The sequence below is a fragment of the Streptopelia decaocto genome (genome assembly GCF_964273445.1).
Source record: "Streptopelia decaocto genome assembly, chromosome: 6".
NCBI classification, from domain to species: domain Eukaryota; kingdom Metazoa; phylum Chordata; class Aves; order Columbiformes; family Columbidae; genus Streptopelia; species Streptopelia decaocto.
The window spans coordinates 6,957,233-6,977,558 of record NC_138660.1 but is presented as its reverse complement, the minus strand read 5'-3'; the positions used below and the strand labels follow the sequence as shown (position 1 = coordinate 6,977,558).

The window sequence follows — 20,326 nt, the reverse complement described above, 5'->3', positions numbered from 1 at the left end:
ACTGCTTTCCTATAGGGAATTGAGGGAATGTTTGTTACGGGACAGCTTAATCCAGTCATTACCCCCAGACCAAGGATGCACAGCCTCAGATGTTTCAGCAGGGAGTGGGAACACTAATACACTGAGAAAAAAAGAGTTTAAGTTTCTTCAAAACTGATTTCTTTTTTCAGTCCCAGGGTGGGTTGCTGTGCTGCTGTGTGGGGCTGAAATGCTCTCACCTCTCCACTCTAGGGACAGATGCATTTCAGTGGATTGATTGCAGTTTATATAGCCTGTTTTTAGGGCACCCTGACAGTACCAAGAAAAAGCAGTACTTCTCAGTGATGAATTAACCCAGATCTAGGATGCTTAAGTAGGTTTAAATTACAACAAAATTATTTATGTCCCTTTCCTTCTTTCTTTCCTTAATGTAATACTCTGGATATGTATGGTAAATCAGATAACTACCCAGACTACCTGCCCAGAGCAAATGGGAACTGTTTTGAGTTTCCACTTGATTTCATCACCAATTCCTCAGGCTGTTTTTTTGGCAGCTCTGAGAAATGCTTTGGTAGCTGAGCACATGGTTTTTTTCCAAGCCTGTGTTTGTTTCTTAAAGTTTTTAGTGGTGTACAGAGACAGAGCAAGTAAGTAGATTTGTAAGTATATTGCAGCAAAGGCTCCAAACTGGAATCAGATGTCACCATTGGCTTCAAAATTGTACAGCTGATACAACGCCTATATTGTGGACTCCCACCAATTAAGAAACCTTGCTAATGGCAGATGTTTACCACGTGCTTGCGTTTCCCTGGGAGATATCTTGTCTTTGAGAAGCAGCAAACATGGCAATTTTGCAGCCAATATTTGGCACCTTGCTCAGCTGTGCTTGAAATCTGTACCATCCCCTCTTGCCTACACCTCCCTGTGCCCTCAGGAGCTTTTTTGCTGCAGAAAGGAGGGGATTAAAGATGAGCTGAAGGGAGGCAGTGTGGAGGTGAATTTGATGTGGCAGCACATGTGCCCACTCTGTCTTCACATCTCCACTTGCTTTGTGGGTGTCCTCCCCTTTGGTTTGGCTCTTGGGGTTGAAGAGCCACCTGCCACCTGCATGTCCCTGCACTCATCTGGCTTTCCTGGGCAGAAGCAGCAGCTCCCAACACACAAAAAAGATGCTCAGGCTCCCCCTGCAGTTTGACAGAAGGACAAAGGCATTTCTCAAGGGAGGCAAAAACACGACTGCAACTCTCCATTTGCTTTGAGAGGATCATGAGCTTTTTCTCTGGGTGCACAGTAGCTTGCAGGACCAGAACAGTGTGAGTTGCATGTCCTTCAGTTGGGGAGATTTAGCCTCTATCTGTCCTCGTCTCAGCACCATCACTGTCTTTCTCAGTTCAGACCATTTTCTTCTTCTTTTCTTGGCAGATCACTACATGCAAGTCCTGGCTTGCAAACATGACTGTGTCCGAGAACTCGCCACACGGTCAGGCCGTATCTCACCAATTGAAAATTTCCTTCCCCTCCATTATGACTACTTGCAGTTTGCCTATTATAGAGGTAAGGGCTGTCTTTGTGTTCCTCATAATGCTTGCTGAGTTTTGTTACATTTTGTACACGTTTGAACTGCTTCATGTGGAAATCAGGATATTTCCACATGTCTGTGCTACTGTGATCCAGTGACATGGTCTGAAATAGTCAGGAAGAAAAGGACATTGGAAATGGTCTCTTCAAAAGCCCTTTTCTTTCAGGTTGACTGAAATGCAATTAAGTATTTTTGTAAAAGTGTTTTAAATCATCAGTCATGTTTTAAAAGCTAAGCCTTTAGCTTAAACATTATTATTCTTCAAATCATGCTTATTTTTATGGCACTTTCATTTGCCTTTTGATATTAAAGCTCTGGGGATTTATATGTTTCTCATTTTCTGAAACCAACTGATACATTTTCTGCAGGTACAGGTACACAAGTTAGCCTAAGCTTATCTCAAGATTACAATTTTTGCTAATTACCAAATATTTTAAGATTCACAGTAAAGTTTCAGGGGTTGGCAACATTGCAAAATATCAGGAGTTGGCAGGACTATAAAATATTTTCAATTGTGTGGTTCTATATGTCATTTTATTATGTTCTGTTACATAAAATCTAGGCAGAATTTTGCTATCTCAGGCTTGTGCTAAGAGCTCTTTCCTGAAAAGGGCAGAATGTGGGTGGGTCAAAATTGCTACTCAAACCCAAAGCTTCTTTATTCATCAGTGCAATGGGAAGAAAGCTGGAGGAGTCAGCAATGTTTTGTGCGTGGTGTACAGGCTTTATTATTCCCCTGCCCAACTAGAGGTTTAATGTGGTGGGTAAAACCCTGCAGAGCCCTGAGAGGTGCTGTACAGGAGAGAGGCAGTTTGCTACCACGCAGCATCCCTATGCTGCCCACGCAGTTGGATCCAATTTGGATGCCCTACAACCTGTGCATGACTGCAGAGAAGTTGTCCCTCTGTGCCTCAGTTTCCCTGCAAGTGAAACAGAGTGGTTAAGACAAAGTTGCATCAAAAGAGCCTTGTGAAGTGCTGGGCTCACTCTTCAGTTGATGAGGAGCTGGGGCTGTGTCCCTCTCTGCCCCCTCTGACAACTGTTGTGTTGCCTCCCAGTCGGTGACTATGTGAAAGCCCTGGAGTGCGCCAAGTCCTACCTCCTCTTCCACCCGGACGATGAAGATGTCTTGGAGAATGCTCGTTATTACGAGGGCCTCTTGGAAGGTACAATGGATCCAGACACCATCAAACCCAGGAAGGTGAGAGTCTTTGGTGGGAGACTTTAACTACAACTACCTGAAAGGAGGTTGAAGCGAGGAGGGTGTCAGTCTCTCCTCCCAGGTAACAAGTTACAAGATGAGATGATATGACCTCAAGTTGCACTAGGGAAGGTTCAGATTGGATATTAGGAAAAACTTCACAGAAAGGGTTGTAAAGCATTGGGACAGGCTACTCAGGGCAGTGGTGGAGTCACCATCCATGGAGAAGTTTAAAAGACAAGTAGATGAGGTTCTTAGGGACGTGGTTTAGAGGTGGACTTGGCAGTGCAAGGTTAACAGTTGGACTTGATCTTAAAGGTCATTTCCAATGAAAATGATTCTATGATTCCAGGAAAAGCATCAGCTGGAAATAAAAGCAGCTTAGCAACTTTCCCACAGTGGGACCACTTTGAAAACAGATGTGGAGGTGCTGGACTAGCTGGCAATGCTCATTGTCTGGGTGCAAATCCAGAATCAACTGTGTGGGGGAGAAGCTCGAGGGTAGGATCTTCTTTAAATGGGGACTTCAGCTTAGCAAAGCCCAAGCAAGGGCAGGGAGGGTGATGACCGAGTGTCTCAACAACATAAACCCTCCTCTCGTTCAATGCTCCAGAGGAGACATGGGGGAGGAATGCAATGCAGCACTGGGCAGAGGGCAACCTCTGTTAAGAGAGGGCTAAGAAATATTTTCCCAGGGGGAGGTTGGGATGTCAGTGTTACTCTCAAATCACTGAGCTTGCACTTCAGTGCTCAGCCTGTTCTGCAGGGAGTAGCTTTGCTATCACAGGGTTAGGCTGGGGTCAAACAACCAAACAGTGTGTGGTCAGTCATCCAGCAGGACAGGCTTCCTCTCTGGTCTGGGCAGCTTTTATCTGCAGCCCTGAGGCTGCCATTCTCACAATGCTGAAGAGGAGAAATTCCTCTTGTCCCATCACAGCCCTGCTGAGGCTCATTCCACTTGCACCATAAGCAGAGAGTAGGCAGGAATTATATTTTCCATTCCCTTGGGAATTCCTTGATTTCCATGAAAATCAGTGTGAATTTGGTAAAATGTTAAAAAGAAAAGGGAAACAATAAACAAGAAAACAAGAACAACTATAGTTTCTTCTCACAAAGTGAATCTAGGAAAATAAAAAGATTTCATTGTTTCTAGTGTTTTGAAGTTTTCTGTAAAAGAAAAAATAATTGATTTTTGCTTTGCAAAGTAATTTTCTAGGAGAAACCCCAGTGTTTTCTTTATGATTTTTTTCATTCAAAAAAAGCCCTTTGATGGACAAAGCACAGGTGGCTGTGCTTTGTGGTCCCCATCTGAGTGACCTGAGTGTGTCCCAGGCTGCGACACTGCAGCCCACCCACCGCCGGGCTCTGCATTGCAGGTGGGGAATCACGGCACAGCCCAGGTCCCTGCTCCACCGGCCTCAACACACCTCCTGTTCTGCAGCTGGGGCTTCCCTGGGTAGCCTCTTATCCAGATATTTAGAGGCTTTCCAAGGTGCTCAGCACCCTCTGCCAGCTATGGACATGTATTTTGGGGATTCAGGCTTCCCGAATGAGTTGCTGAATGCTCCCCTTCTGTGATGTAGTGAACGGCTCAGCCCTGTGTCCAGCATTGCTCTAAGGCATGAACCAGGTATCTCTCTCCATAGCGGTGTCTGCAGTGTTGCATGAAGAGCAAACTCCTCTTGAGGCAGAGGTGCATTGTCTGTGTCTTATGAAAGCTACATGTGCAACTACTCCCCTTTTCTTCTTCTTTTCAGGAAGCAAAAATGTTGGTGCGGCGCCATAAGCTGGAGTCTCACCTCTTGCAGGTGGCTGCGGCTGGCCTTGGATACACCTACACAGAGCTGGTAATGCCTGGGTCTGCTGTGGCAAGAACATTTAGGAGTTCACAGCTATAGGACCAGCTTCCCCCATCCCCTTGTCTATAGACCAAGTCCCGTGTAGGTGACTCAGGAGCTGGGTCTTGGCCTGATTTGTTCCCTCTGGGAAAACGGTGATGGCAAAGCAAGGCAAGCAGATGTTCCTGGGGTGAAGGACAAGCAGATGCAGCTCTCCTGCCATGGTGTCTGTCTGTGTCTCAGAGAAGGCTGGACAAGCTGAACTCCATCTGTACTCATCATACGATGCCAGTTGGGTTGGGGTTACATTTTCAATTTGATGACCCCAGGCAATTGCCCAAAGTTGTGTGGGATGGATCCATGCCAGTGATGCTGACTGTTGTCCCAGGGTGCGGGGCAGAGCAGGTAGTTCCCTGGCTTTGGCTGGAACGTTAATTTTTGGAACACAACGTCTCTCTTTTCCCACAGAACTACTGGAACAGGTATGGTGCCCGCCAAGATGAGCACAGGTGAGCTACTGCCTGCCCCAGCTGAGCCCACAGCTTCACCAGTCCCTGCACTGGAATGAAGGTGTTGTGCCCATGATGGGGTACCAGCCTGCCACTTGGGGGGTGCTGCCCATCCACCTCAGCACACCATCATGGTTGTATTAAGGCCCTTTGCTCCTTATCATTACAAACATTCCCACAAGCACCTTATTTTAGCTGAGTGCCTTAAAACCGGTGGTGATCTAGAGGGAACTAAAAGAGAACTGATCTTGTTTTTAACAAAACTGGGCATTAGGCAAGGGGTGATGTTCAGATTTGTTGGTGTTTGTGTTTTGCTGGTAGAAACTCCTGGTTCCATTACCAGAAAAATATGATTTGCCACAGGATAGGGTGAGGGCTTCTGCTTTTATGGTTGTGACTTTCGTACAAAGTACCAGTTTGCCCTTTTATTTTTCAGGTATTGGTTTCTGAAGGGTGCAAAACAGTCCAATTCTGAGAACTGGAGACCTGTGTCCAAAGTCATGATGTTCCTTCTCTCTCTTGCTCCTCAGTGTTCCGTCAAGTATTAGCAGTGAACCAGAGGATGGGCCCCGGCTATCCCTTGCAAAGAAACCCATGCCAAAACCAGATCGAGAGTTAAAGGAGGGTAAGTCTGATGAAGAGGTTTCAACAAAATCAGAAGCTTTTTTCAGATTCCTAGAGACTGCAGATTGCAAAGGCTGATCGCTAAGCAATGGGGGCCTGTCCTATCTGAGGGGGGTGAAGGTTTGTTTAAGGGACTGAGAAGTCTTCAATGCTGCTACAGCATTTCTGGGTCTGTGGATCCCACCAGAGCTAGTCTGCTTTTGGACTTGCTTCTTCCACCTGCTGAGCTGCTCAGTACAGAGCCCTGAGATGTGGAGCTGGGCAGGGTCCTCTGGCTCTTCCACTCCCAGCTTCCTTTTTGGTGGAGCACAAGTGATGCTTGCTGAAAGATCAGCATCATGTCAAGTTTTATAAGTAGATGAAAGACAAAAAAGCTGGCATCTGTGTCTCTCATTGTGTCCCGCCAGTTTTGGTATTTTCAGTCTGTGGTCCCTGTATTTGCAAGGCAGCTAATGAGTAGGTGAAAAATGTTGATGCTTTTTCAGCAAATTGATTTCATCTCTGGGTGTTTCCTATGTTTCTGTTTCATTTGTTGCTGATGTGAGACCAAACTCTGCTCTCTGCTGTGAAGCTCTTTCCCTGACAGTCACCCGGGTGACTTCAGCTTGCCCTCAGACAAAGTACAAGATAACAACGAGGCCAGGACATGTTCAGGAGGGTCTTTTTGTGTCTCTCCATCAGGGGGTCCACTTCTCTACAGTGATGTGAAGTTTGTCTACAACTCGCAGCAGCTGAATGGCACTCAGCGAGTTCTACTGGATAACGTCATCTCAGAGGAGCAGTGCCGAGAGCTTCACAGGGTGGCCAGTGTGAGTAAGCAGTGCCCCTGGAGGGGACATGGCTGCCACCTGGGCTGAGTATCTGGTGCCTTCCCCAGCATTTGGTTTGTGAGAGCTGAATATGTGATCAGCCCCTGGAGAGGCTCTAGGCTCACGTCTCTCTCTTTGAGAGTTGTAACTGTGAGGCCAGGATGTCTGTGGAGTGCAGTCAGATGCTTATCCCCAAAACACACCCAAAACTGCAGTGCAGGAGCTGCTGCTCCATCTTGGGCCATTCTTAGAAACATGCTGAAAGACAGAGCCTGCGCAGAAATAGCTCTTTGCCCTGTGTTATACACGACCCCAAAGGATGCTCATCCACAAGTCTGGTGTAGCATTCTCGTCCACCAGCAGCTGAGCCTGGGGAGGGACTGAGGGTGCTTGAGGATCCTCAGTCAGGATGTGGGCAGCTGTTTTCCAGCACCTCAGAGTGGATTGTGCTCATAGAGAGCTGCAGCACCTTTTCACCCGGCTTGCCTGTCCTGGTGAATGCAGCCCTGGGGCATCTGGGGAAGAGGGTCAGAAGTGCCTCCAGTGCAGCTCCCACTCTGCTGGGGAACCAGTTCACTGCTCACTCATGTTTGTGCCTTTCAGGGGATTATGTTGGCTGGAGATGGCTACAGGGGCAAAACCTCCCCACACACCCCAAATGAGAGATTTGAAGGTGCTACTGTCCTCAAAGCCCTCAAGGTACATCTCCTTCCCTCCTCCTCCTCTCCCATGCCCTTTCTCCTAGACGGCACATGGTGCTGATCCTCACTTGCCCCTTCTCCTTGCCCAGTATGGCTACGAGGGCCGCGTCCCACTGAAGAGCGCCCGGCTCTTCTACGACATCAGTGAGAAGGCTCGCAGGATTGTCGAGTCCTACTTCATGCTGAACTCCACGCTCTACTTCTCCTATACCCACCTGGTGTGCCGCACCGCCCTCTCCGGTGAGGACTCGGGGGGCTGATGGTGGGGCAGGGCTGGGAGGATGGGGGTTTGTGAGTGGGGGACCTAAGCCTAAGAGTAGCTCTGTTTTGCCTGAGGCTTAAACTGATGGCTGAGAGCTGGGCAAAGTCATTGTCCCCACAGCAGCAAAGGGTGGCCATTGCTGTCCTGAAGAAGCTCATTTCTGGGGTGTTTCTTGTTTTTCATGTCTACAACTCTTCCTCTTTTCTTGTCTCTCTTCTCTTGCCTCCTCTCCCTGTCCCTTCTCCTTTCCACTCCTCCCCAGCTCTCCATCTCACTTCTCTGCTGTAAGGAACAAGCAGAACTGTGCAGATCTGAGTCCTCAGATGATGCCTTTTCTCCTCAGCCTTTCCTTTCCTCCTCTCACCTGTGAACACCACCTGGAGTGGGATCGGGCCAGGCTCCCCCTGTGACAGACCCCACAGAGCATGGCATTTCCATCTCATCCACTCCTTTTCCCTCCCCCTTCCTCCACACGGTCCTGCCTAGGCCAGCAGGAGAGGAGGAATGACCTGAGCCACCCCATCCATGCTGACAACTGCCTCTTGGACCCCGAAGCCAATGAGTGCTGGAAGGAGCCTCCTGCCTACACCTTTCGGGATTACAGGTAGGGAGGAAGAGGGGGCTGCTGCTGGGGACCCTCCCCAAGGCAGGGCATCCTGCTCCACAGGCTGTAAGTCCTAAAGCTGGTGAATACCAACTGTGGCAGAAGTGAGATCCAGCAGGTAGTTTCTGGTGGCAGCAAGCATTGCGAATAAGGTTTAAGCCAGACTTTAACTGTAATGGCTCTGTGAAATTTTAGGGTTGGGAGATACCAGCTGTGGCCCACAGGGCTGTGTCTCTGTCATGTGGTTTTAGTGCATAACAGAAGGGTGGGAGCTGGTGGTATCCAGGGGACATTTTGAGACTTACCTAGAAAGGGAGAGATCTGCCCAAAATGAGGGCACTTTGGATGTCCCTGACTGGCCCCATAGCAGGATGTCCCCTCCCCAGCAGCACTGCCCCCCCGCAATGTCTCGGTGGAGTGATGCAATCTGACATGGAGGTGGGGATCAGCCCCAAGCCCTCCCTGCTGCTCCCCTCACAGGAGTCTCCCGCTTCCTCCCCCAGTGCCCTCCTGTACATGAACGCAGATTTCGAAGGAGGCGAGTTCATTTTCACCGAGATGGATGCCAAAACTGTGACGGTAAGTCAGTGCTGTGAACCAAACACTGTTCCTCAGCAGCCTGTGCTGGGACTCTGGCCTTTCCCAGGCAGCCTGTGGCTCCTGCCTTGCAAAGAGTCCTTACAAAATCCTGCTGGTGGAGATGCACGGACCTTCAGTGCTTTGCTCAGAGGCTGCAACGAGTGGGAAACCTGCAGATCAGAGGGATGGCTGAGAGTCCTTCCTGCCAGGAGGACTGCTGAGCTCCCACCCCATCTCGTGGCCAAACATGAAGTGATGCCTCCGAACATATGCAGTGTCTGGCCCAGAGCAGGTCATGGTGGTGGACATCAGTGGCTCAGGCATAAGCTCCGACCTCTGCTTGGGGCAGTTTGTGAGGCTGGTCACCCCCTCCATGGCTGGACAGAGCATCTGGGCACCATGCTGGGGCTCTGAAATCTGGTAGATGCTGGAGGGTAGATTGCATCTACCTAAGACCACTGCCAGAGGGTTGATTTGTTTTTCTGCCTCCAAGGTCCTGCAGAATACCTGTTGTGGACTCAGCAGAGAGAAGAAAGAGGTGTTTCATAGACCATGCCAGGGTTAGCTCAAACCTCCCTGGAGTTATGCTGTGGTCTTGTTGTGCTGTTGGTGGTCACCTGCAGGTTTTGCAAGGACTCCATGTCACCATCTCCTTTCTGCACAATGGCTGCACAGCAGGACCAAGCCCCACAACTCGTATTTACCCCACACATTTTTACAGCCATGCCGAGCTCTGTCCTCCAGAGCAGCTCACTGAGTCCTGGAGCAGTGCAGAGAGAGACCCAGTAAGATCCCAGGCCCTGAGCAATGGCGAGCCCAGCCATGGCCAGCGCATGCAGCCATGCTGCTCCTTGCCACCCTGGTGTCTCCTGTTTTCCCACAGGCCTCCATCAAGCCCAAGTGCGGACGAATGATCAGCTTCTCGTCAGGTGGCGAGAACCCCCATGGGGTGAAGGCAGTTACCAAAGGCCAGCGGTGCGCTGTGGCTCTCTGGTTCACCTTGGACCCACTTTACAGAGAGCTGGTGAGTCCCTCCATCACAACGTGGGGGGAGCGGGGAATACTCAGCATCCTGAAGGAACCCGGACCACATTTAACCCTAGTGACTCAATTTCAATCACACCCTCTCCACTGTAGCAACATTCCCACCTGCTGCACCGTGGGGACATGAATTGGTGGCCCTGGGACTGAGCAGTTTTCCCCGCTGGCCATGTTCCCGGGCACCCATGAGGCTGGGCTGGGGTGCTGAGGGGGGTGCGGGAGAGTTCCGTGCAGGGCTGGGCTGGCCATTTCTGACACCTAGTGGCAATAACTTGATGAACAGGAAAGTCCTCCCCAGCCATCTGCAGCTCAGCTGCCAGTGATGTGTAGCTGCTCCCATGTCACAGAATCACAGAATGGTTAGGGTTGGAAGGGACCTCTGGAGATGACCCAGTCCAACCCACAATGACTCAGGGCAGACAAGAAGACTGAAACAGTCTTAGAAATCTTTCCTGCAAGCAAGTTTTTAAGGCAAGAGGTGACCCTTGCTCGAAGATGCCAAATCCCAAAGCCTGTCCAGCTTCTCCAGCTGAGCTACACAAAGTTCAGGCACTGTGTTCAGAGCACTATAGAAGTACAGACTCATACTGCATGAACCCTTTGGGATCAGGAGACAAAGAAATAAAAAGAGCAGTCGGATTGCTTACTCCTAATGAAAGACAGAGACAAGTTTAATGCTAATAGTGATAAAGCACCTATGTAACCTCAGTTCAAAAACAACTAGAAAGCCACGGTGTTAACACAAGAAGCAAAGCAGACCTGGCTCACCAGAACACCTCTAAAGCAGTTTGGCAGCCTTTAAGTCCACGGGTCTGGGCATCCAGATGCCTTGGTAGAACTGGGCTGTGGTGCCTTTCAAAAGGCAACTCCCACATTCTGTTTTAAAAGCCTGCTGTACTGGCCCCTTTGATAGCAATACTGATCTATAAGAATAAAACATGAAGCAAAAGTAAATGCAGGGAGAGAGCAAACCCCTTGTGTCTTTGCCTTGTGAAGCAGGTGGGCTGTGAGATTTTGGGAGAAGTTTATTTTCAGACATGCACTTTACTGTTTCTCTGCTTACTGGTGCTAGCTGAAATTCCTTCATGCATGATGCATGTGTGGAAGGAGATCAGCCATGCCCAGGGAGCTGGAAATCCATGTCAAGCAGAGGGGACGGGGGGCAGGGGACGTTGTGGCAGTGGCTGCTAGTAATGTGTGAAAAGGGACCAACAATACTTCAGCTCCATGCCAACCATTGCAGCCCCTGGAGGAGGGAAGGAATTAGGTGTTGAGGTGCACAGTGATCTGATTAATTTTGCCCAGCAAATTTGAGCCCGGCTCAAATCCCAGGCTGTCCCCCATCTTCTCAACTACACTGCTGGTCCCTGGATGCACTGCTGGCTGTGAGATGAGCTGTACTGAATAAGCTGAGAGCAGGTGCTGAACTTCTGCTATTATGGTTTCTTCCCATCCTCTCTTGCAGGAGAGAATCCAGGCAGATGAAGTGATCGCGATGTTAGACCAGGAGCATCTAGGACCCAGTGAAATGAACATCAACCCCAAGGATGAGCTATGAACTAGGCCAAAGACTTTTTCTATTAAATATTTATTTAATATTGTTAATCTTATTAGAACCCTTCTATTTTTGTACAGAGCTGCTGTATAAATTAACAAGTTAATATGATTGTGGAGTTTCAGAAGTGCCTCTTCTGTGTTTAGCACAGCTCTTGCTGGGACCCCTCATCCCTGTGCCAGCATCTCCTGCTTGGTCTGACTGCCTCTGGGCTTCCCTGTCCTTCCCTAGCACGTCTCAGGACTTATTCAGGACCACTTTACCCCCTTGGAGGACACTTTTTTCCCCCCTTCTTCAACCAGAAACAGCTGCTTCTCTTTAGCTTCTGCTAGAGAAATGTCTCAGGTGTGCTAATGCACCAGTCTTCCTGCCCCTGCTAAGTGATGGCTGAAGACCTGGGCAGTGCTGCCATGGGGGAAACTGGAACATAAGTCAGTTATGGCTGTCCTTTCCATCTCAGAGCCCTTCATCATTTGTAATATGCTTTTTGGGGAAATGAGCAAAGCAAAACCCAGGTCCCAGCAAAATGTATATCTCTCTGTAGCCATGCAAAACTGGCATTTGGGCAGAACTTCCAGAAATCACCTGCTTGGCAGGAGCGTGAGATGTGCACAGGCATGAAGGGACTGAATTTGCAGCTGACACTGTTGAAACAGGGTCTGTCGTTCATGTTCAGTCCCTTTTCTTGCTAATGGCTTGGGAGGGCATTAAAGAAACTGCTTCATATTGCAGCCTTTGAGCTTCCAGACCAGTGCTGTTGCTGGTAAAACCCAAAGTTAAAGGTCATAGTTTCCAGGTTCATGTTGGGAAGCAGCTGAAAGGCTCAGGGATGTTACAGTGCCATGTTGTTGGATGGTCATAGTGTGGCTTTGTGCTCTGGATGTCCTGGCTGCATCCTCCCATCCTGACAGTGCAGAAGCAGCAGAAGTTCATGGTGCAGCAGCATCTGTTTGTTCAAAGTATTTCTGACCCAGTCTGAGGGTGAAAGCACATGTTGCTTATCACAAGAAATTTACTACACCAGTAACTACTGCTGAGTAAATGATCCCTCTCCCACCATTAAATTAACACCTCTGCATGGGACCAGAGCAGCCTCTACCTCAATCAGAATGAGCACTGAAGTCACAGAATTGCCCATGTGTCAGACATAAGGACAGCTTTTATTCTGACCCAGAAGCTGCTTATGCTGCTAGAAAGCAGTTCCTAAAGGGCAGGTTGCAGCAATCTTTACTGTTGAATTTACTGCAAGGCTGCTTGTCTCTCCAGAAAGCACTGCAGGGATCTTGGCTGGAGTTTGTATCCCTAAGCAGGTTTGCTCAGCTCCCTGCTGCATTGGCACTGTCTCAGTCCTTTTCTGCTCCCCTCTGCCAGATGTGACATTACCAGAACTTAAAATCTGCAATAGGGAATTGTCTTGTCTCTGATCATGTAGCTTGTGCCTATCCAAACCTTCCAGGCTCAGCAGCACCCTCTTTCCATCCAGTCATTGGCTGTCATAGCCATGGACAAGGATGGTCCTTCTGTAGAGACCTCCTCAAAAACTGGTCCTCAGCAAGAATAGAGGGGAAACTCAGTACATATGGGAAGACAATTGCCCAGACTGTGAAGAAGGTACCATTACTGCCTAGAAAATGATAGAAGGGTCATTTGCTTAATCTCCTCCAATGCAAGGGAGAAAGGTCTGAGTTTCTGAGCCACAAGTGTGGCTTCTTTCTTTGACATTATCTGCCTTCCCACTAGACTGTTGAAATGATTAATTGTGTTGGCTCCCTGTAGAACTGCCCACAGGTCTCTGCCTTCAGAGACTCCTCCCTGCTCAAATGCCTCCCCTGGAAATGTTTAATCCCCCTTTCTTTAAAGCAGCCAGAGAAAAAGCTGGAGGGAAGAAGGCAAGGGCAGCTGGACAGCTGAAATGCAGGTGTTGTCCTGTCACTCTATTGCATCCAAGGCTTGACTCCTACATGCTGGACCTTCAGCATGTGTTTGTGCTGCCACCCCCCTGACAGCCATGTCTGCCTGAGCACATCCTGCAGAGCCGCCCCTGCAAGCAGCTTGGTGCAGCCCCTGATCCCCAGGGGTTGCGGGGATTCCACCACCTGGTCCTGCTGTGGGGAGGTGGCAGGGGGAGCATCGCAGGTCATGATTTCTTTGCTGCTGTGGTGGTTAGCCAGAGCTGTGTCTAAATCCAGAGGAAATAAACTAAACACAACATCTGAGCCTATCTTTGTCTTTCTTTAGCCAAAAATTAGAAGGGAAGACTGGGGGATATACAGTTTGTCTCATAATGGTTCCTCTCCCTTTGGGGTTTCCTTCCCCAGGACCTAGAGCACACACCCCTGTACTGGCAGAGCATCAGAGACACCGATGTGGACAGAATTAAGCAAAATTATGTATGTGCATTTGCCTGCCTGTCCATCTCCATTGCACTACATTCAGCAGCCTAAAAAACCTATGCACCATTGGCACACTTCAGCAATTTGGAGAGCAGGTGCTGCTGGGATGTGCAGGAGACTGGGGAGCAAAGTGGCTCCGGGTAAAACAACAGCTTTGGTGGGGAATGGTAGAGCAGCCTCAGATGGATGCAACATTCCAGAACTCAATTGCAAACATGAACCTCAAGTCCCCAAGAAGGGGAAGGACATTGGGGTGCTCAGGCCAAGCTGCTCACCACGCTGCTCTGCCACCAGGACCTGCTTGTGGTCCATGCCAGGCTGAAGCCAAGAAACAGGAATGCAGTCAGTCAAAGGCACTTTTCCTGTTTGTTTATTTTCCAGCTCTCTGCTCTGGCAAATCTAGTTCAGAAGAGGATTTGTATTTCTGCTGCAACAGCAGAGGCAGTAGCCAAATTTTTTGGCATGCTGCAGCCTCGCAGGAGCAAGTTACGGCGCTGTTTGGATTGTGCACAAAAAAACAATGAAAGGTTTTGGGTCTCTTTGGTATCCGAATGGGATGGTTTGACACCAAGGTGGCTTGGCCTCTGAGAAATGAATTTTAACTCTTGGATTTGATGTAGCAGTCTGGCATCAGCCAGAGCTGTCAAGGTGCACCCGCAGGGCACCCGCATCCCTGGAAAAAGAAAGCTAACAACAATACCAAATATATACTCTCCTCCTTGGTCAAATACACACCAGGAACAACCCAATGCACTAACGTTTTTGCTTCCTTCTATTAGATTGGTGCAAAAGGAATTGCGGCTTTTTGTAGTGTTTAAATTTGCCATTTGATAGTGGAATACCTTCTTAAATTAATATGGTTAGGTAATACATAATTTTAATGCACTTTTCTCAATTTATGTTTTGTTTTTTTTTTTTTTTTTTTGCTCATGACATATTAATTGCTGTATATATTTATTTTACACTATGGAAATGAGAATTTCTTGATTGGATTTTGACATGCAATGAAAAGTGGATTTTTATATGACAACCAGCTCAGTGGTTGGACCAAGAAAAACCTCCAAAGCCAAACTTGCACCAAAAAGAGGTCATGATCACTGTTTGGTGGGCTGCTGCCAGTCTGATGCACTACAGCATTCTGAATCCTGATGAAATCATTCCATCTCAGAAGGCTGCTCAGCAAATTGATGAGATGCACCGAAAACTGCAATGCCTGCAGCCAGCATTGGTCAACAGAAAGGACCCAATTCTTCTCCACAATGACTGACCGCATGTTGCAGAACCAATGCTTCAAAAATTGAACAAACTGGGCTACAAAGTTTTGCCTCATCTTCCATGTTCACCTGACCTCTCTCCAATCTACTAGCACTTTTTCAAGCATCTCTACAACTTCTTGCAGGGAAAATACTTCCACAACCAGCAGGATACAGAAAACGCTTTCCAAGGGTTTGTCAAATCCCAAAGCATTGATTTTTATGCTACAGGAATAAACAAACTCATTTCTTGTTGGCAAAACTGTATTGATTGCAGTGTTTCCTATTTTGATGAATACAGATGTTTTTGAGCCTAGTTATAGTGATTGAAAATTCACAGTCCAAAACCGCATTTACTTTTGCACCAACCTAATATTAATATATTGGCTCACATTGGTTATTCCTGTCTTGCTTTGTCAGTCTGGTAATAGCTGCTTCCCAAAACCCCTACGCAAAACAGTTCCACAAGGCGGCAGTGCCCGAAGTCACACCACTGAGAATAAAGTTGATGTGTTTCACAGTAAGCCTTACAGCTCCCATGCCAGCTCTGAGCTCCTCTAGTCAAGGCCTGGCCACCGCAGGGAGCCACAAACCACTTACAGGTTGGCCATTTTTTTTTAATACGTGTCCCAGTTCTATCACCACCAATGGGAGCAGTTTGGAGATGCTTGAACCATGTCTTAGTTCCTTGTTAACGCTGCTGTGCCACTCCTAATACTAATAATATATGCAGGGTGGGATTACAGGGTCAATTTATGACAATGAGAAAGAAAAAAGAAAACAACTCATAAAGGAAATGTAATAGAATTTAAAAGTATTTAAAACAACAACTGAAGTAGCTCTGTGTGTGTGTATGTGTGCCTGCTTGGGTGCAGCCCTTGCTCTAAAAGTGAAGTCCTGCGTGTGTTACTCAATGCCAGGGGATCTTCCCTAGCTTTGTTTTTATTTTGACATTCAAATGGGTCTGAGCCAAGTTTGGTTTGCCCCTTGCACAAGGCTGTTGCTCAGGTTTGTGGCGGGGGGGCTGGAGGAACACGGTGTGTGCCACAGGCACACCTTCAGCAACACGAAGTTAGTAATGTTTCAGGAAAAAGTACAGCTGAAATGGATGCCTTCATTAAGGAGAAGATGAATCATCACACTGCGTAATCAGGGATGCAGCAGCAGAGCCAACGACAGCGAGGGCATCAAGATGTGCGAGCAATGGCTAGCAGAGGTCACGGTAGCCCAGAAAGGCACCCAACACCTCATGCAGAGGGCAGAAGCATGGAAAACAACTTGTACAATAAAGAACTACCAACGGGGCCAGAAGAAAGCCTGAGACTGAGCCACTTTGAGCTGTAAATGCTTTAATGCAAGTGGCTGCTGAAAATTTCCCTCCAGCCAAAAGCTCACCTGATAGTTTAGGTTGTGCAAAAGTAATTACAGTTTTCGGCTGTGAATTTTAAATCATTATAACTAGGCTCAAACACATCTTTATTAATCAAAGTAGGAACCATTACAGTCACCACATTTTTGCCAACAAGAAATAAGTTTGTTTATTCCCATAGTTGGTTCTCCAACGTGTGGTCGGGCATTGTCATGGAGAAGAATTGGGCCCTTTCTGTTGACTGATGCTGGTTGCAGGTGTTGCAGTTTTTGGTGCATCTCATCCATTTGCTGAGCATCCTTCTCAGGTGGAATGTTTTTTTGTCGGGATTCAGAAGGCTGGATCAGACTGGCAGCAGACCACCAAACAGTTAGATGACCTTGTGTAGTTGTAAGAAGATGAGTTTCGATGATTGCTCTCAGTTGGTCATTGTCACCTTCTGATTGCCAGCTGTTATGCTCTTCATCTTGCAGGCTCTCATCTCCTTTGTGAAACTTTTTGAACCACCACTGTACTGCATGTTTGTGAGCAGTTCCTGGGTCAAATGCGTTTTTGATGTTGTGAGTTGTCTCTGCTGCTTTACGGCATATTTTGAACTAAAAAAACAACTGATCGAATTTGCTTTTTGTCTGATATTATTTCCATAGTGTAAAATAAATATAAAATAAACAGCAAGTAAGTAATGAGCAAAAAAAACCATAAATTGAGAAAAGTGCATTCAAATGGCGTATAACATAACCACATTATTTAAGAATATATTACATAACCATATTATTTAAGAATATATTCCAATATCAAATGGCAAATTTAAAAAAAAAATGCAAAAAACACAATTCCTTTTGCACCAACTTGATAAGACTCATGGGTATTTCCAAATTCCTAAATCCACATTCAAGGCTGAAATACCTAAAGGTCTTTACGTGCAGTGGTCACAGAGTCTGATAAATGCTGAGCATGCCCATAGGCATTAGCCTGTAAGAGTTTTCGAGGTGTTAATTTTAAGCAACTGAACCTCACCAGTACGGCTGTGGAGACCTAGAGCCACGTGGACAAGTCAGTCTGCAGCAGGTCGACTGGCTGATAACTAATGCCCATGGATTCCAAGCTGGGGCATGATAAGCTAATAAAATACAGTGTGTCTGGACCTTCTGTGTGTCCCTTATTTATTAGAGCAGAGCCTGGACTGGTTTGTTACCTTTGCATTACAGCTGCTGTCTGCCTACAAGCTGCAGCAACTTGGCCAAGGGAAAGAGGAAGGAGATGGAGTTTGCACTGAGCACTGCTCATCCCTCCTGGTTAAATCTGGCCAGAGCTAACCTGAGTATTCACAGGCAGCCAAACATCTTCCCATGAAAAACTGTCATTAAAAAAAAAAAGGTTGTTTCCTCCTGTCTACACCCTTGCCCAGCCTAGGGGAAAAAAGAACAAAACAGCTGGCAGTGAGCTAAAAATGCGCTACTCCCGCTTTGGGGAAGAACTATATTAAAAAAGGAAAGAAACATGCATGTCTTTTGTTTCCCCAACTGCTCCTGCGCCCACACCCACCAGAAGAGCCACCTTTTCCTGAGAGAAATGTTGCTGCTTGTCTGTACGTTGGAGTATGACCTTGGCCACATCCCATGACATTGTGCTATTCCCCAGCTGTGGATGGGCACATATATATGTGTGCATCTGCTCCCACCACCCCATTTCCACAGCAGACACCCAAACCCCGTGTTTAAGGTGCCTTGGTGCCACTGACACCCGAAAACCAACAGAGTGCACGAGGCCAGGTCCTGCACCGTTGTCCACCCCAGGCACCGCCCTGCCTTCACTTTGGGCCTGGGGGACCCAAATGGAGAGGTGCAATAGATGTCACTGAGAACTTCAGGGCCCCCCCATATCCTCCCAGGGCACAGCGTGGTGTGTGTGGGTCACTTGTCTGTCCCCAGATCACGCAGCGCACCAGCAAACTTCTGTCTCCGCAGGTCTAGTAGATGTCACAGCCATGCCTAGCCAGTATTACTGCTATCTTGTTTTAAACACACAGTGAAAGCTGGCACTCGGTTTTTTTCCTTCTCATTTAGCAAAACTTTATTATTTAAAAAAAAAATAAATTAAAAAATCACAAATGTCAACATGTCCCAATTTCTCGGCCACCATCCAACCCTGCCAAAAAGAAGTCCAGCACACCACAGGAACTTGAGAAAGCAAAACCAGCACCTCGGGGAGCTGCGTGGCCACCCTCACCTTGTTTCTGGGGCAAGGTAAAGCCCCGGTGAGCCCCGGGGGAGTGGGGTTCGGCCTTGATCTGGCTGGGGGTCTGCGTGCGAGGCTGTGGCAGGGGAATGCGGGTGCAGGCAACCACAGTGCATGCCGCGGCAGGAGCGGGCAACGCCAGGGCCCTGTGGGCAAACGGAGCTGGGCTGGCGAGTGGACACGCTTGGCAAAGGAGCAAATCAGCTAATGATCATTTCCAGGGGTGGTTTGGATGACGAGAATGGCAGTTCCAGAAGGTATTTCCTGAGGTTGAGCAGGGCAGGGCAGGGGGAATTAGTATGAGCTCAGTTTAGCTTCTACCCCTCCTTTATTTGTAATGAGATTAACAGCAGAGATGGTAGCAGCACCATGAGTCTGCTGCCATGATGGGCTGAGCCGATAAGCAGCTCCTGCACTACCTCAAATGCAAGCCAAATGGCTTGGGCACATGGGGAAAAACACCAGAAAAAACACCCCTTTTACCACATATGGCTTTTTCTTTTTTTTTTTTTTTTTTGCAATGTGCTTAGGGTGGCTTTGCTCCCAAGTTTGGGAGAAACAGTTTGTATTGGACTGGCCCAGCTGATCTCCCAGCACAGCCCAGCATCATTATCCCCTCCTTGCAGCCCAATGGTGGCTGAAAGTGCTGGGCTAAAGGCTGGTCTGTGCTTTGTTGGTAAGACCCAAGTCCTCTGTTTGCCACCAGTGTGCTTTGGGCAGCTCCAGTGCAAGAAATGAACCTGGTTGGTTTGACTGCAATGAAAGAGAAGTTGGAAAGAGGTGTGAGTGCCCTGCAAAGCACCTCCCAGCTGCTCACACTGCTTTAACTGGACTGTAGCAAAGCTGGAGAAGAAACTCTCCTATGTCCCCCCATCTCCATCATAAAAAGGAGAATGGGGCCCCCAGGTAAATTTTACAAGGATTTCTGTCTCACCTGTGACAAGCCTGTTCAGGGCAAACCTTGAGCCACCTCTAGCTCGAGAGTTTTGGCTAGAAAACTACTGGAACAAATGCTCTGCATTTTCAAAGCCTCATATTAATTGCGGTAACCAGACATGCACAGGCCAAGTGAGCCCATCCAGGACAGGGGCTCCAGCTGCTGTGGGGTACTTGGCATCAGGTTCATCCCTGCAGGGCTATCTGCAGTGGCTGGGCACACCTGAGGTGATAGCCGAGCCTAACATCCCCTTCACAATGTTGTTAGTCACTGGCCACATCGCCCCACACCAGAATGCTCATGAAAACCCTCTGTGTTGACATGCATTTCTGCATGAAGCCCTTCTTATGGAACCCCATCACCGTGTGCCCATGGCCCAGGGTGGCCAAGAGCCATGGGGCGGAGGGTGGCTGCCCAGTCCCAGGAGGATTGTAGGGGGCTGGTCCTACCACCACGTGGGAAAAAAACAAAACAAAACAACAAAAAATAACAACCCACCAGCATCTTAAAACCAGTTTGCTGCCTCCAGGCACCTGGGGGTTGTTTGTTCATCTCCTTTCGTTTCAAAACCTCATGTGAGAGGCTGGGAGCTGGCATTCACCGCCCTAGTGGTGCCAGCTTCAAGATTGTTTTATTTGATTTGCCGGCCAAATTGGGTGGATGGGTGGAGACTGAATTTTCTCCTTTATTTTTGTTCTCAGAAAACCCTTCTGGCCCTGGGTGAGGCAGAAGGAGCTGAGTAGTTTCATGTCTATCTTCTCTGTGACAGTTACCTGCCTACAGCGATGGGGCCACAGCCTGGCTCCTCCAAGCAGAGAAGCTGGGTGCAGGGGGACAGGCTCGCTGGCTGAGTGG

The 20,326-nt window shown here is 48.1% G+C and overlaps 1 protein-coding gene across 3 annotated transcripts in view; it reads left to right on the top strand.

The window, feature by feature from the left end:
- The window catches only part of P3H2 (prolyl 3-hydroxylase 2), a 70,446-nt gene extending 56,972 nt beyond the window's left edge, over window positions 1–13,474 (top strand). For 2 of the 3 annotated variants that reach the window (XM_082056126.1, XM_082056128.1), the window contains exons 4-15: window positions 1,402–1,533; window positions 2,617–2,759; window positions 4,517–4,606; window positions 5,066–5,106; window positions 5,637–5,731; window positions 6,412–6,539; window positions 7,143–7,238; window positions 7,330–7,480; window positions 7,989–8,106; window positions 8,610–8,685; window positions 9,569–9,709; window positions 11,192–13,474. In XM_082056126.1, the coding sequence (XP_081912252.1) occupies window positions 1,402–1,533; window positions 2,617–2,759; window positions 4,517–4,606; window positions 5,066–5,106; window positions 5,637–5,731; window positions 6,412–6,539; window positions 7,143–7,238; window positions 7,330–7,480; window positions 7,989–8,106; window positions 8,610–8,685; window positions 9,569–9,709; window positions 11,192–11,284 (1,304 nt within the window). In that variant the 3' untranslated portion in view covers window positions 11,285–13,474. Of the gene's footprint in view, window positions 1–1,401; window positions 1,534–2,616; window positions 2,760–4,516; window positions 4,607–5,065; window positions 5,107–5,636; window positions 5,732–6,411; window positions 6,540–7,142; window positions 7,239–7,329; window positions 7,481–7,764; window positions 7,872–7,988; window positions 8,107–8,609; window positions 8,686–9,568; window positions 9,710–11,191 lie in introns of those variants that run through there. The other variant, XM_082056127.1, reaches the window with a different exon arrangement.
- Window positions 13,475–20,326: the final 6,852 nt, after the last annotated feature.